This window comes from Puma concolor, chromosome B2, assembly GCF_028749965.1.
Source record: "Puma concolor isolate L17-30 chromosome B2, mPumCon1.1.hap2, whole genome shotgun sequence".
Taxonomy (NCBI): Eukaryota; Metazoa; Chordata; class Mammalia; order Carnivora; family Felidae; genus Puma; species Puma concolor.
Window position 1 is genome coordinate 175,206 of NC_141671.1, and position 14,807 is coordinate 190,012.

Consider the following 14,807-nt stretch of genomic DNA (forward strand, 5'->3'; position numbering starts at 1 on the left):
GCGCCATTTGCTGTGACGTCATAAGTGAGCGCGGCTGTGGCCGGAGGTTCCCGGAGCCGGATCAGGACATCTGCGGAGGACGTAGGGGCGCTGCCTTCCCCCTGGTTCTGCGGGTTCGGGAAACTGGGTAATGAGCATTGCGCCTCCGGTCGCTCCCTCCCTGAGGATCCAGTCCTGGGATAGTTGTTTTCTTGGATCAATCGTTGGGGCACTGCCCCTGAAAAACGAAGGAGCCTTCCCGAATACTTGATTTCTTGGGACTGTGCGGCCCTAGAGCCGGAATTTCCCTCTTGGGGCTGCGCTGAGGAGGAAAGCTCAGCTCGGAGTCCGGACCGTCAGGTTCCTGCGCTCCCGGGGCCTCCTGCCCCGCACGCCCGCCTCGGGGACTGCCCTGGGCCCGAGGAGGAGTGAGCGGGCTTCTTGAGGCGCAGGAGGTGCTGCGGGTGGATCTGGGGAAGCGGGACAGGTCCTGACACGCCTCCCAGGTGAGGCCACGGCCGTGGGTAGCGTTTCCCCATGCCGTAGGCTGACTTCGGGTCTGGGACCCACCTCCACCGGGGCCTCCGGCTCCTGTCCAGCCAACTGCGAATTGCCGGCGTCCACTGGGTAGACAGCAGACATTTCCGTAATACGTGAGTTAAAACACACAAGACCGAGCTGTTTTCATTCGTCTGTAACCTACAGTCTAAAGTAGAAACTCGTGATCCTGAAGGGACGGCCTCTCGTTGGCGGTCCTACTTCCCTCCCAGCCCACCAGCCCAGCCAAGCGGACGGCTGTGCCGAGTCCTTTACATACGGAGTGGTGGAGCCACCACTGTACCTTCTGGAGATGAGCTGTGATTCCCTCCTCGGGAAGGGCCCCGCTCCACCGTTTTCTGCAGTAATGGAAACACACAGTAGTGAAGGGATTGAAACTCGGAGCAAGCTACTGAGCAAGACAGGCCCCATAATTTCACTTACCTGGCTGTCACGTGGTCTTAAGGGGGTCTGGTGCTGAGCCCATTGTGTAGGCAGTTTCTATGTGTGTCCTTTGGAAATGGACATCGAAATGAGCTCTTCCCCTCTCTCTCTCCCTTTTCACTTTGACCAGTATTCAGTGCCCAACCACCGTGAGCTGAATACTGTCCTCATGTGTCAGCATTGTGAGGCGTGGCCCTTTCCCAACACAACCTCACTGATGAGGCACTTATGCCCAGTCTTTAGGCCAAGGCTGGGCTGCAAAGTTGCAGACTATTATCTGACCATCAGGAGCACAAAGGATTAGAATGCAGTCCGAGTACTGGGAGGGCAGAGTGAGAGTCAAGGACCAGCACAGGACACGGAAGTGCTTGTACACCTTAAGGGAGACTAGCAAGTGTCCCAGTGAAAAGGGAGATACGGCAGTATAGGGAATGTAAGAGAGGAATATGCCCATGTCATGTGATAGGGATGATCAACCAACAGATCATTTTGAGCACTTGGGATCACATACTCATGTTAGGTGCTGTGCTAGATTCTGTGTATGGAGAAATAAGTAAGGTGGTCATATTTTTAAAATATCAACATGGGTCATTGCAATGTATGTTACCTAAAAGTTAAATTAAAACAATATAAAAAGGTATTTATAGGCAAACAGGAATGTGCCTAAGAGGTCAGGGAGATCCAATGTTTGATACCAGATTCATTACAATAATATAACCACATTGTGTTTGTAGATATAAATTGTAGTTACACCCTTTAAGAGTCTAAATTTCAGCATGAAAATGTTAAAAATGATACAGGAATATGGGTGTCTCGGTGTAAACCCCAATTGGTTTTCAAATGAATCGTAGAAGTAGAAAATGTTAAGTGTTCAGAAGGCAAAAATCACTGTTACATAGAATCATCCAGAAAGACTTTATAGAGAGCCAGGGCTTGACCTGTGGAAGAGAGATGACTGCCATCTTATAGGGACTTACCATATGTCAAGCATTGTGCGAGGCTCTTCCATCTAAACCACCTTTGTTCTTTATGACCCCTGAGAAGCAGGTTTTTGTCTTACATCTCCATTTTATAGATGAGGAACCTGACTTAGAGATGGCTACTTGCCCTGAGTCACACACCTCAGAAGCCATGGAATTAGGGCTCAAACAGCTTGGGCAGGCTTCAGAGCCCATGCTCTTTACCATAAATAGCACAAACAGAGGCACAGAGGTGATGTGCCAGACACCCCCAGTGGCTCCACTACGACCTCATAGTGACTCAGACCAGGAATGACACATGAAACGTTGGCAGCCTTGTGTAGCCATCAGCCTGACCAATTACAAAAAGTCACCCCAAATTCCTATCCTAAGGGGGTTCAATGAGGAATGGTCTCATAATGGATCTGGGGTGAAGGATGAGTGGCAGTGTAAGGCCGGCAGGTGTGGAGGGGTGGGCAATCAGATGAGAACAGGGTTTCAGAACAAAAGGTTGGAAGGCAGAGATGCTGTATGTGCTGATAGAGGCGGAGAGGGCCCGGACCGAGAAACTGCGGAAAGAGAACAGACTCCTGACCCTGCGGTGTGGGACTGTCCCCAGAGAGGGCGGCTGGGACACTGAGCCGTCCAGCGGAGATGTGCCTGTGCAGCGCCTCACCAAGGAGCGGGTCTCTTCCCCCTCCCAGTCCCAGATTCGAGACTCAGAGTGGCTCACGTGGAATCCGCGGGACATGTGTGCCTTTTGTTTCTATGAGAAGATTTTATGCTCTTATTAAATTCTCCATCACAGGGATGCAGTGGTTTCCCATGGAGGACATGGCCCTGGAGTAGCCCTGCCTCTTAGCAGGTTTTCTCTTTCTGGGGGGACATGCCCTTGGCCTTGACCAAAACACTTCGGTTTTTTGGTTCAGTCAGTAAGTGAGTAGATATGTTCTGACACTGCTTACGTGCCAATCTACCTCTGCCTTTTTATCTTCCAGATTGTCCTGGGCTAAAATGTCTACAGACCCCAGGATTGCTACAGGTCAGCTGTCCCCACTGGAGAAGAAAATCTTGGTAAGTAATCTTCACGTCATATGGTTTGGAACTACTAGGAGAGGAGCCTTGGGTTTAAAACTCTGCCCAGGTAACCCCTGTCTACACTGGCAGATGTGTTTCACTATATCTATGCTTGCAAAACAAAATACTATGTTGAAAGCACCCAATACTATATTTTTAAAGCACTAGTTATTGATTTTGGTGGGGTAATTTAACTTTCAGAGCTCATGGGTTCACCTAGGAGTGATGGGAGTAGAAATCACAATTATTACACCCACGTATCTTTTCTGGCTGTCAGTAATGAGGGTATGCTCCTGTTTAAATGTGTTCAGAGTGAAAAGATGGTCCCATTATGAAATCCTCTACCTCACTTTGACAGAGTCTGGGTGGTGTGCATACAACAGCGACAAGACAACTGATAACTCAGAAATACCAGGAGGAGTACGAGACACTGTGTAGGGAGCAGGCTCTTTCTCATGACTACTGGCTTGCCAAAACAGAGTCTTACTATAATAAAAGAATAGTGGAGATGAGGGAACAAGAGACAGGGTGTGAAATGGAGAAGAAATTGAAGGGGGAAACAACCCAAAGCGTGGAGAGACAAAAACGGTATTATTTGGTTCCTGCGAGGGAGGGGGGACACATAGAAAGTCACATCCAGAGAGCAGGTCAGGTCAAAGAGGTTAAGAATAAGACATGTAGGCCATTACTACAGGCTCCTGGTGAAACCACCTTCCCCAGAATTGTGCCAGAGGAGCACAGCATCCTGAGCGCACAGAGGAGAAAGCAAGTGAGCCAGAGGGAGCAGGTACAAATTAAAGGTCACCAGGAACGCATGCTGCGGGGCAGAGAGCTGGGAAAACAGAGACTCAAGGAGGGAGTCTTGAGAAAAGGCCAGAACACGCCGCTGACCCATGGGAGGCACAGGAGAGCAAAGAGAGAGGTGAAGGAGTTTGAAAGCATCACTGCATATCCACTCCTGCAGCCATGCAGTAGAAGTCGGATCAAAGTGAATGTTCTCGTGGAAAAGAATAGAGAAGAAGGGAATACTGCCATAAAACCACATCAAAGAGAATTCCTAACTATGCCGCCCTTTTTGAGAAGCCAAGTGGGAAAAATAAAAGACTGTCGAGTTTCAGCGCTTTTAGAATAAAATCATGTCTCCGAAGTGGACTTTGTTTTTTGAACTATTTCCCATCTCTCCCCAGAGTTGGGTGAGATTGCATCTGTATCACATGGTTCTGGACTTGAAACCTGGCTGTTTTTAGTTGGCCTCTCTGCTCAGGTTGCTAATCCTCTGATGTTGTTTTTCTCCTGTGTTGGGTGGTTGGTCAATGATCTGAGTGAGGGGTTGTTCTCAGACACCTCCCACCTTGCCCCTGCCCCAGCCCTTGACGGGTGTCCTGATGAGACTGCTGAAGGTCAGTGTTGGGTCTTTGATTTCACATTCATAATTTTATCAGGGAGCCACTAATGGGACCCTACAGCTTTGTTTGTTTGAGGAACTTAATTCTGACAGCCTCCTATATGCCAGGTATTATTAGTTACTGGGAGTGAATGAAAAGAGGTCCCTGCCCTTGATTGGTTCACGAGTAATGGCATAGACCACTCCCCACTCACAACGTGGCCTGGGTGATGCTGGAGGCGTGCACAGGCTCTGTGCAAAGGAGGGCACCTGGCCAAGCCCAGCTGAGCAAGGAGGGAGCCCATGGGAGGGGAGTAGTTTCTCAGGTTGCCTCCAGCTGCACACGTGGCCATGAAAGCAACATCTTCCCAGCATTGGATCCACTCAGAGGTAAAGCAAACTCTCCCTCAAACAGATGTCCTCTAACACTCATTGATAACTCAGAAAACAAATTTATGCATTTAGTGGGAATTTCAGTAGCCAAGCAGAATGAAATTTATTGATTTCATTTTCAGTTCATTTTCTTCCCAGATACCTAAAAGTTGGGAAAGTAGGCGTTCAGAGGTGGTGAGTAGAGAATCAGAGACATGGAAAAGGCACACCGTGGGGAGTGTCACCCTTCGGCTGTGGGGGTCCTGATGCCCCCCTCCTGGGCCTGCCTCTTGCATCCCCCAGTGATGGGGCTGTCCTGCACTGCTGCTCCTCAGCATGATAGCCACCTCCCACCTGTGCCTGCTGCACACCGCCCTCGCCTTTTCTGGCCTTGCGTCACCATGTCCCAGTGGCAGACCCTCAGCCTTGTAACAGGGTGTATTGTCCAACTTAGAAACCCCAATCAGTAGGGCTAGGGTAAGCCCTTTGAGTTGAGTGGGACTGAAAAGCAACCTGGTACACAACTGTAGGGGCGCCTGGCTGGCTCAGTCAGTGGAGCAGGTGACTCTTGATCTCAGGGTCATGAGTTCGAGCCCCACGTTGGGTGTACAGATTACTTAAAAAAAAAAAAATCCAGGGACACCTCGTGGCTCAGTTGGTTGCTTAAGTGTCCAACTCTTGTTTTCAGTTCAGGTCAGGATCTCACACTTCATAGGATTGAGCCCCACGTTGGGCTCTGCGCTGACAGCGTGGAGACTGCTTGGGATTTTCTCTCTGCCCCTCCCCGTTCTCTCTCTCTCTCTCAAAATAAATAAACATTTAAAGAAATACATAACTGTAAGGGATTGTTTACCATGAAGGTTTTCAGCGCTAGCCACGGTGAGGTCGGCCTCCCTCTTTCTCCTCCAAATCTAGTGTAAAAGCAGCTGGTGATTGCAAGGCACTTTCACAGCTCATCCATCTCAGAGTAAAAGTCTGGTAAGAGGGTAAGTTTGGCCAGACCTGACTCCGTCATGTCTACCTCATAACTCACCTTTCATCTCCTTGAACGGTGTGTGAACAACCATCTTTACCCCAAGCAACCATGAATCATGAGTCACACTTAATGCTTTTCTTCTGTATTCTTTCGTCTTCTCAGTGCAAAGTGAATATACAAATGAAAATGTCTATGTCCAGGCACCCACTGCTGAGGCTGAGACCTGGAACCCCCTGTGCTCCCATTTACACCCCTCCCTCATCCCTAGAGGCAGTCACTGGCCTGAATTTTGTGGTAATTAACACCTTTCTGTAGTTTTCGTCATCTATGTATGTATTCCTAAGTGACATAATTGTGCATAGTTACCTGTTTATGGCATGTATATAGATGAAAATTATATAATTTACTTTTGTTCATTAATATTTTTTAATTCACCCATGTTGATGTGAAACACTATTTCATTTCCTTTCTTTTTTTCCTCTTTGAAGCACGTCTTTTAAAAATTTTTAACGTTTATTTATTTTTGAAAGAGACAGAGCATGAACAGGGAAGAGGCAGAGAGAGAGGGAGACACAGAATCTCAAGCAGGCGCCAGGCTCCGAGCTATCAGCACAGTGTCCCACGTGGTGCTCAAACTCACCAACTGCGAGATCATGACCTGAGCAGAAGTCAGATACCCGACGGACTGAGCCCCCAGGCGCCTCTGATTTGCATGACTTCCTGTAACATGTTCTCCTGGGTTTTCTCCAGCCTCACTGGTTTCCCTTCTGAGGCTCCTTGGTTGTCCTCCTCCCCTCCGCAGTCTCCTGGTGCTGGGGGGTGCGTCAGAGTGACTCATCTCCACGAGCCTCACGAGCTCTACATGGTCTGTTCCCTGAATCTCCACCATCTAAGTGTGTACTTCTTGGGTGGTTCATTCCATGACATGAATATACCACATCTTAATTACCTGCTGTATTGTTGAGGTCATTTCCAATTTTTGGTTTTGTGGGGGTTTTTCACGTTTATTTGAGAGAGAGTGAGTGGGGGAGGGGCAGAGAGAGAAGCTCAAGCAGCCTCCCCAAGGTCAGTGTGGAGCCCGACCTGGGCTCAGTTCCATGAACCAAGAGATCATGACTTGAGCTGAAATCAAGAGTCGGACGCTCAACCAAGTGAGCCACCCAGGCGCCCCTGTTTTTGTGTTTTTTATTCTACAAATAGTACTTCTGTAAACATTTTTGTTTAAGCGTGTTTCTGGGGCATAGTGTGCAGGAGTCTCCAGGGCATCTAGGTTGTGGGACCTTCACATGACAAGCCTGTTCCTGGGGCTTGTTTTCATTCCACTGGTTTTGTGCCCGCAGGCTTGTTCTGTAGAGTCTGTTCAAATATGTGTTGAAAGAAGGAAGGACATTTGTTAACTGCTGGAAACAGCTGTGTCCAAGAGGGCCAAGCCCCCAAATACAGGAACAGTTGATGATGTACCACTTTACCTTCTTAGGTCCTGTCCGTGCGTTAACATAGTCTTTCTTTGTTCTTACATTTTATTTGAGGTACTAAAATACCTTAATTTGTTTTTTAATACCCGTCAGTAACATTCATGATTTTATTTATCCCCTCTCCAGAACTATCTTTGATGCCTTCCAGACAAGGTCACCCCATTTTCTCTTCTCAAGGCACCTGGCATCATCATAAAGTTTCACTGAAGTCTGCATAAAAGGGTTCCCAGAGGAGGAGGACAGGGAGCTCACATCCCTGGAGACACTGGTCAGGACCTCTAGCAGTTCTCTGTTGTCTGTGGGACAGGAGTCCAGCTTTCCAGCCCTGAGCACTCCGTGGCTTCAGAGGAGATGCGAGACACTGGAGGCCCATTGACTGATTCATTCCACACGTGCTGAATCTTGTTAGTCCACACTGTGCTGACTGACTGATGGAAGGGTGGGTAGGGCAGGGTCCTCCTCATCGTGTGAGCTTGCAATCTCATGGTCCAGATGGGGATCGATAATCCTAGTACAGAAGTAATAAAGCTAATAGAAACATCTAAGTGCCTCAGAAACTGTGGAGAAGGACTGGCCCTTTGGACTAGAGCTAAAGAGCCCCTTCGTGAAGGTTTACAGCTTTACGGAATAGGTGGATGCTCGTGCTGAAGGGGAGAAGTTTGATAAGCAGGTGAGAAAGAGCACGTGGGCCCAGGGAACAGCAGGTGCACAGGACCCACACGTGAGTGGCTCTGGGTGAAGGCTAGGGCGGTGCCTGCAGCCAGGAAGAGCTTCCCTGTCTGGACAGGTGGGGATTGTGCAGCAGCAGTCCGGCTCAGTTGGGACGTGCGGAAGAACAAGGATGGGCAAAAGAACATGGAGATTACTGAATTAATACAATAGCATTAAGAATCTGCCATTCAGTGTTTGTGCTGATATCACTGGCATCCACCCTTCATTAAAATAGGCTTGGAGGGGCACCTGGGTGGCTCAGTCATTAGTTAAGCGTCCAACTTCTGCTCAGGTCATGATCTCACAGTTTGTGAGTTCCAGCCCCGTGTCGGGCTCTGTGTTGACAGCTCAGAGCCTAAAGCCTGATTCAGATTCTGTGTCTCTCTGCCTCTCCCCCGCCCCCAAAATAAATAAACATTTAAAAAATGGGCTTGGAAATTGAGGGGAAAAGTTGAGTTTTAACAAGATGAAAATGGATCAGGAAGTGCCACAAAGAATATAGCTGTTGGCACAAAAAGGCATGAGCGTACAGTTCTCATCCAGCCAGAACTATTCAAAGGAGAAGTCACCAGAAAACAGGCTGGAGCCAGGAAAAAAAAAAAAAAAAAAGTTGATAGGGATGTGTACTGGTACATCTCTGATGGTAACCAGCCCCACGTGGATCTAAAGTGCAGCTGGTTGAGAAGCCTCCCCAGTCCCTTGCACATGAGCCCCACTCCACTGTCATTATGGGGTGATCCCTTGCACAAAGGATGCAGGTGTCCCCTCCCAGCCGGGAGCATTGCTATGGAACCTACATCAGCTGACATGACATAAACAAAGAGTAAGCCCTGTTTTCCAAATGCTCCTGTCACACCACTTGGTTTTTACAAAAGACCTGCGTGAGCACTTGTTCTCCCTAACTGAAAAAAACCTGAAGAGGATTTTGGCCTTTATGAAAACAGTCACTACTTGTACTTACAGGCCTTTGCTAACAGGGAAGCAGCCTGATGCAAGCCTTCAGAAAGTGGCAGAAGCATGCATTTTGTTGGGAGAACAAGGAAGACCGGTGGAGTCAGATCTTGGGGAGGTGGCCTTTGATCACCGTACCCTCATGGTTTCTGAGTTGACAAGCAATTGCCGAGAGAGGGCCACTAAATAGTTTGTGAATGTTGGTATTTTCCAATACTTGGGTAAGTTTAGCCCAAGCAGCAGACTTGGTGGCTGTGTGCAGACGGTGTAGTTGCAAACTGTTAGGGTTCTCCACGTGATTACGTTTTTACAGTGATAATTTCTCTCCAAAACCAAAGACGCCCGACAAATGCATCAGATGGATTGATAAGTTGTATCTCAAGAAGATAAGAAAACCAGGAAACTTGTTACTGGAGGAGTACCCCCAGCTGATACTGTTTTCCCCCCAAGTTTTCCCCATGCAGATGTGGCAGAAATTCCAAGGAGGTAAGGCACAGGGAAAAAATACACATATGTGAAGAAAGGTGTTTCCTTCACATGGCTTATTTTCTGTGTGTAGCAGGAGGCCAGGTGAGCTGTTTAGAGAGTCTTGAGTGGTGGGTTCCAAGTATACTAGGGACTCTGGAGTTTCTTATAATAAGCTCAGGTCAAGAGTCTGCCCTGTAGAAATAATGTTGGTCACAGGGATGAAAGCACAGGGAATATGGTCAAGACTATGGTAATAGCATTGTATGGTGACCAGTGGTGGCTGCGTTTGTGGTGAGCACAGCAGAAGGCATAGGGTTGTTGAATCATGTGTTGTACATCTGAAACTAATGTACCATCGTGTGTCAACCATACTCACACTTTAAAAAATAATGCTGGGGGGCGCCTGGGTGGCGCAGTCGGTTAAGCGTCCGACTTCAGCCAGGTCACGATCTCGCGGTCCGTGAGTTCGAGCCCCGCGTCAGGCTCTGGGCTGATGGCTCGGAGCCTGGAGCCTGTTTCCGATTCTGTGTCTCCCTCTCTCTCTGCCCCTCCCCCGTTCATGCTCTGTCTCTCTCTGTCCTAGAAATAAATAAAAAACGTTGGAAAAAAAAAATTAAAAAAAAAAATAATAATGCTGGAGGCACCTGGGTGGCCCAGTTGGTTAAGCGTCCACCTCTTGATTTCGGCTCAGGTCATTATCTCACAGTTCATGGGATTAAGCCCCACATCGGGCTCTGTGCTGACAGTGAGGAGCCTGCTTGGGATTCTCTCTCTCTCCCTCTCTGCCCTTTACCCCCCTCAAAATAAGTAAATAGAAACTTTAAAAAAATAATGCTGAAAATTTTGATGAGTTGAAATCAGCAATGTCATGGTCAAATTTTCTTGCTTGCAAGCCTTAGAAACTTACTTGGGTGAGTATAAAGAAAAAAAAATTCAGTAGAAAGTATCTTAAATTTTTAAAGTCTCTCAAACCACTGGGCCTTACAAGAGACTAGAGCGAAGGCAGTAAGCATACCTGCCAACTCTTGTTTCTGCATCTTTTTGTGTATGTGCTCATTCTCTTTTTCCGCTCACTGTTGCTCGCTCGCTCTCTCTGTTCTCACAGTGGAAAATGGCATCTCTGCGTCCCCACAACCTCAGGCTATCACCTCTTCTTTCTCTCTCCTCTATATCCGACTGCTCCCTCCCAACTGGATCACTCTGAGTGACCTATAGGTACCCTCAGCTCTCTCCCATCTAAGTCAGCTGTGCTTGTCCTTTGCAGTCCTTCAAAGCCACATCCCTTAAAAAGTCTGTATCAGCTGCCTGCATTCTGGCCTCTCTGCCCATCACTTCACCAGGCCCCCTTTCACTGAGTCATCAAAGAGCTCCATGCAGCTAAATTCAATGGACATTTAAGGGTGGAGTGGAAAAAAGGGAAGGTGCCAACAACAGACACAAGACCTGACAGGCATTGGCAGCAAAGACAGCATGGAAGGAGCATCGACACCTTGAGCGCTGGAATCCTGTCCTTAGGAAACAGGAGGGCAAGGAAATCAACAATCCTGAGGAGTAGGAGATGGGCAGGGAACCAGGGGAGCCCATTCAAGGAACCAGCGTTGGGGCCAAAGGAACCAGATCAGTGAACAGTTGGAATACTCAGGATAAGAGACCAGACTAAGAGTAGAAAGGTTGACAAAACTGAACTGCCATCTTGGATTCCACCAGGGATGGGCAACCAACAGTTGAGAGTTAAGGAAGCCCAAAACAGAAACGGGTTGTAAGGTTACAGGGGCAGAAGACAAAGCAGACAATTACAATAACCCTCCTACTGAGTCAGGTATATGAAATAAGACTTTGAACTCACTGAAGCATGTCTGATAGTGACTTTAGCCATGAGGTTAAAGTGCTTCAGGATGTAAGGTTTACAAGATTGGCGTGTTGTTTTATGTGGGTCTAATTATAAAGCCTTCCATTGCGTTAGCATCACAAATCAGAATAAGGCCGAACAAGGGTACATCCCCTCGAGGAGGATGGTAAGTAGGTCAGCAATGCCGTGCTAGCATAGGCTTTCTAAAATTTACCTGTTACCTACTGCCAATTCAAATAGTGAGTAAGCTGTACCTCACCTATCAAAAATCATGTTTTTGTTGGTAACATCATAGAGACTAGAAGGATAGTGGTGCAGGGGAGATATAACACTTATTAAGTGTCTGCCATGCATCAAACAATTTTTTCATTTAATCATGAACACTTATTGAACCCAGGGTGATTAATATATCCTGACTTAGTTAAGAATGAACTATCTAAAGTCTCCCATATTGACATAGAATTTTGTTGACAGGAAGAAGAAATTTAGCCAATAGATATTTCTCAAACTTTCTGGGGTGCACATGTAACATATCCAGATATTCCTTTATGTTTATATACATATTTTATACATGTAAAGTTGTGTTCTGTAAGTGTGGGGGTCTGTCCCTTTTTGCTTGTCCAAGCTCTCTTTTTCCGGTAAGCGAAATCCCACCCTCCTTGTCTTACACAGTTGCTTCCCCCCAGTCCCAGCCAACTGTACCACCCTACTCTCTTGGAATAGTGATTGACATCAGTGTAGCCAGTGGTAGGCTACAGTGGTTGGCATGTGACCTGAATGGCACCAATCAGAATCCTTTCCTGTTTCAACAGGAGAAACAAGAACATTTTTTTTAAATGTTTATTTATTTTTGAGAGAGAGAGAGAGAGAGCATGAGCAGGGGAGGGGCAGAGAGAGAGACACAGACTCTGAAGCAGGCTCCAGCCTCTGACCGGTCAGCATAGAGCCCAATGCGGAGCTCAAACCCACATGCTGTGAGATATGACCTGAGCTGAAGTTGGACACTCAACTGCCTGAGCCACCCAGGCGCCCCAAAACAAGAACATTTTTATAAAATGTATGGAAATCCATTATGTGTGTGTGGGCCTTGGGACTTAGTGAGCAATGTATTCAATCAAGCGGTCATTACCCTTATAATCTAGGACCAAGTAAATCCCAGAATCCTAGTTTAGTACTGAGCCAGAATAAGTTTGAATCTCTTAGCGCCTCCCCTCCCTCTTTTGGCTGGGCTGCTGCCAAGGGGAGGTACCAGCCTGGCCAGCCTGGGGGTGTCATTAGGCTGTGAGGGAAAAGAAAGAAGCATCGTGTCCAGGAATTTCCAAAACAGGTCTATATAACCTGTCCGGATCATTACTCAGGAAGTAGTCAAGACGAGATTATGCTTTTAGGGGGATAGGAGCACAGGGCGACCAAAGCTGCCTTACTAAGGCAGACTAGGAGGAGGTGAGGGGAAAAGACTAAAAAACATCCCTTTCAGTCAACTTTTGACAAGGCTGTTCAGCCTGTGAATGGTGTGGTAGGAAGCATGAAAGATCCACTAATTACCTTAAGTATCAGCCCACTGTCAAGAGGCTTTACAATAAAAAGCACACCATTGTCAGACTAAAAATGGTATGAAAAGCCAAAACATGAGGCAGATTAGTTTCAAGGGCCACAGTGCTATTGCTGGAGTAGGTTGATTGGACCAGAAAAGAAATATGTACCCTAAAAAAGTGTCAGCAGTGGTGAGGCACCACTGCTCTCAGAGAAGGTCAGAGATCCAATCAAGTCCATCTGCCAGGAGCAGGTGTGGAAAATGCCCCTTGCTATGTGGCCTCCCTCCTTGCGAGACAAATGGAACAGTCACAAGCCCAAATCAGATCCTGACCCTTTACTTCGTGCCCAGTCGATGATGGTGCACGTCTTGCTGCATCCGGGATGATGATGGATCCAGGCAGCAATGGGGGTGATTCTCCCTCAGCACATTGATTCCAGGCCCGTCTCATCAGACAACAGGCTCCTCAGATGTTAGGTCAGCAGTTGGCTTTATTTCTCTCTCCAAGGAGATATTTGTAACCAGCGTAGCTTTCCAAGTGCCCGACCGAATAGCTAGGCCATTGGCACAGCCCAAGGGTCAGTAGAATTACAGGAAGGCTGATCTGTTGGTGAGAGCCATGACAATGGCCCTGAGTTCTGCCCCCCAAGTAGAATGACAGCCTCCATGTCCGGCTGTGAGTAACTGGCTCTGAGGCTGAATGTCTGCATCAGCCAGAGACAGCACTGGGTTCTAGCTTCACTGAACCCCAGTGGTCCAGGTCCGGTGACCTGAGAGCGCTGCTGAGCCAGCACTTTGCTTCAGACAGCAGACTGGGGGATAAATCCTCCCCAAAGGGACATCTGCCACTTTTCCACGTAGAACTGAGACATTTGGGCCAGGCCAGCTGCACCTCTAAATGTACCATCCCCCTGTGACAAGCAGGGCTTATCAGATCCCTCCCACTTGGTGAGAAGTTGAGTCCAAGTTGACCAACCCGCAAATGTGACTATGAAGCCAAAATGTCCAAGCTTCCTTGGGTCAGGTGTTTAGTTTCAACAGGAGCCCAATAACAAAGTGCATCTTCCTTTCAAAAGGAATGTATCCAGTGACCATGTCAGGAAGGTGGTGGGTCCAAAACTGAGGGTGCCACTGTTGGGTTAGAGCCTTTGTCAGCAAGATCCTCAGTCACAGAGACTTGTTGCTGTTGGTTTGAAACCTCAGGAATTTTCCTCAGTGGGGTGGGGGTGGGGAGTGGGATCTGAAACAGGCCACCATACATGGAGGGCAAGGAGTGACTGAAGAAAAAGGCAGGCCACTCCAGGTTGGTAGGTGGCAGTTTTAATAAGCAAGGGACTCACATATGAACTTAGTATTGGGTGCCCACACACCTGTCCACCAGAATCTGAAAGTTTATATAGAGACCTTGACTAGGTTTGGTCATGTATTCAATCCACGTGGTGTCAACACCACCTGCTCCCTCAAGACTGTGTCCCTGAAACAGCCCCCCTTGTGAGTGCATCCCAAGGACAGAGAGCAAGTGAGGACCCTCTGATTGCCCAGGGCCTGCTCTCTGGTCAGCCATTGGTCACGTCCTCTGGATGAACTTCTCCAACAGTGGCTCCGTTGGCAGAGTGCTTGCCACAGCTTGCTAGATCGGTGCAGAGGTCTTTCACTTTATTGCCTGTGTGTGAACGAGGAGGTCGGGCAGTGGTTATAGACCGAGAACCAGGAAGTCGGCACGGGCCTTTACAGTTTGCAAAATCTGTTTGTAAACATGGCCTCCACTAAATCCTCAAAGGCGGCTACCAAAATGGCGTCCTGGTTGTTGCTAGATTCCAGACCAGGGTCTGCATCACCAGGCTGGTGCTCAGCTCAAGGGTTTGTGTCGGTGTTTGGAACCACACAGATGAGAAGCAGAAGGGTTTCTCCCTTGTTCCCTTCTCGTCAGCCTTCAGTTGTACCAAACCCAGGCTCCAGGCTCCATGCGCAGAGGTGGCCCCAATTCCAGTCCTCCTCCCAGTCCTTCTCTCCACACCTGTTGAACCTCAGTGTCTGCGTCCTATCTTGTTCCACATTGCTGTTGCCCCTGTCCCACCCCTCCCCACATTT

At 48.1% G+C, this 14,807-nt stretch overlaps 1 protein-coding gene across 9 annotated transcripts in view; it reads left to right on the forward strand.

Annotated features, from left to right (window-relative positions):
• ZFP57 (ZFP57 zinc finger protein) overlaps positions 1-14,807 on the forward strand; it is a 25,314-nt gene continuing 10,507 nt past the window's right edge. The window contains exons 1-3 of one of the 9 annotated variants that reach the window (XR_015250910.1): positions 1-127; positions 2,918-2,993; positions 6,259-6,676. Coding sequence is in view for 3 of the 9 variants with exons in the window: in XM_086705996.1 (XP_086562122.1) it covers positions 2,444-2,670; positions 2,918-2,993 (303 nt within the window). In the remaining 6 variants the exon portion in view is untranslated. The other 8 variants (XR_015250909.1, XR_015250911.1, XR_015250912.1 and 5 more) reach the window with 8 other exon arrangements.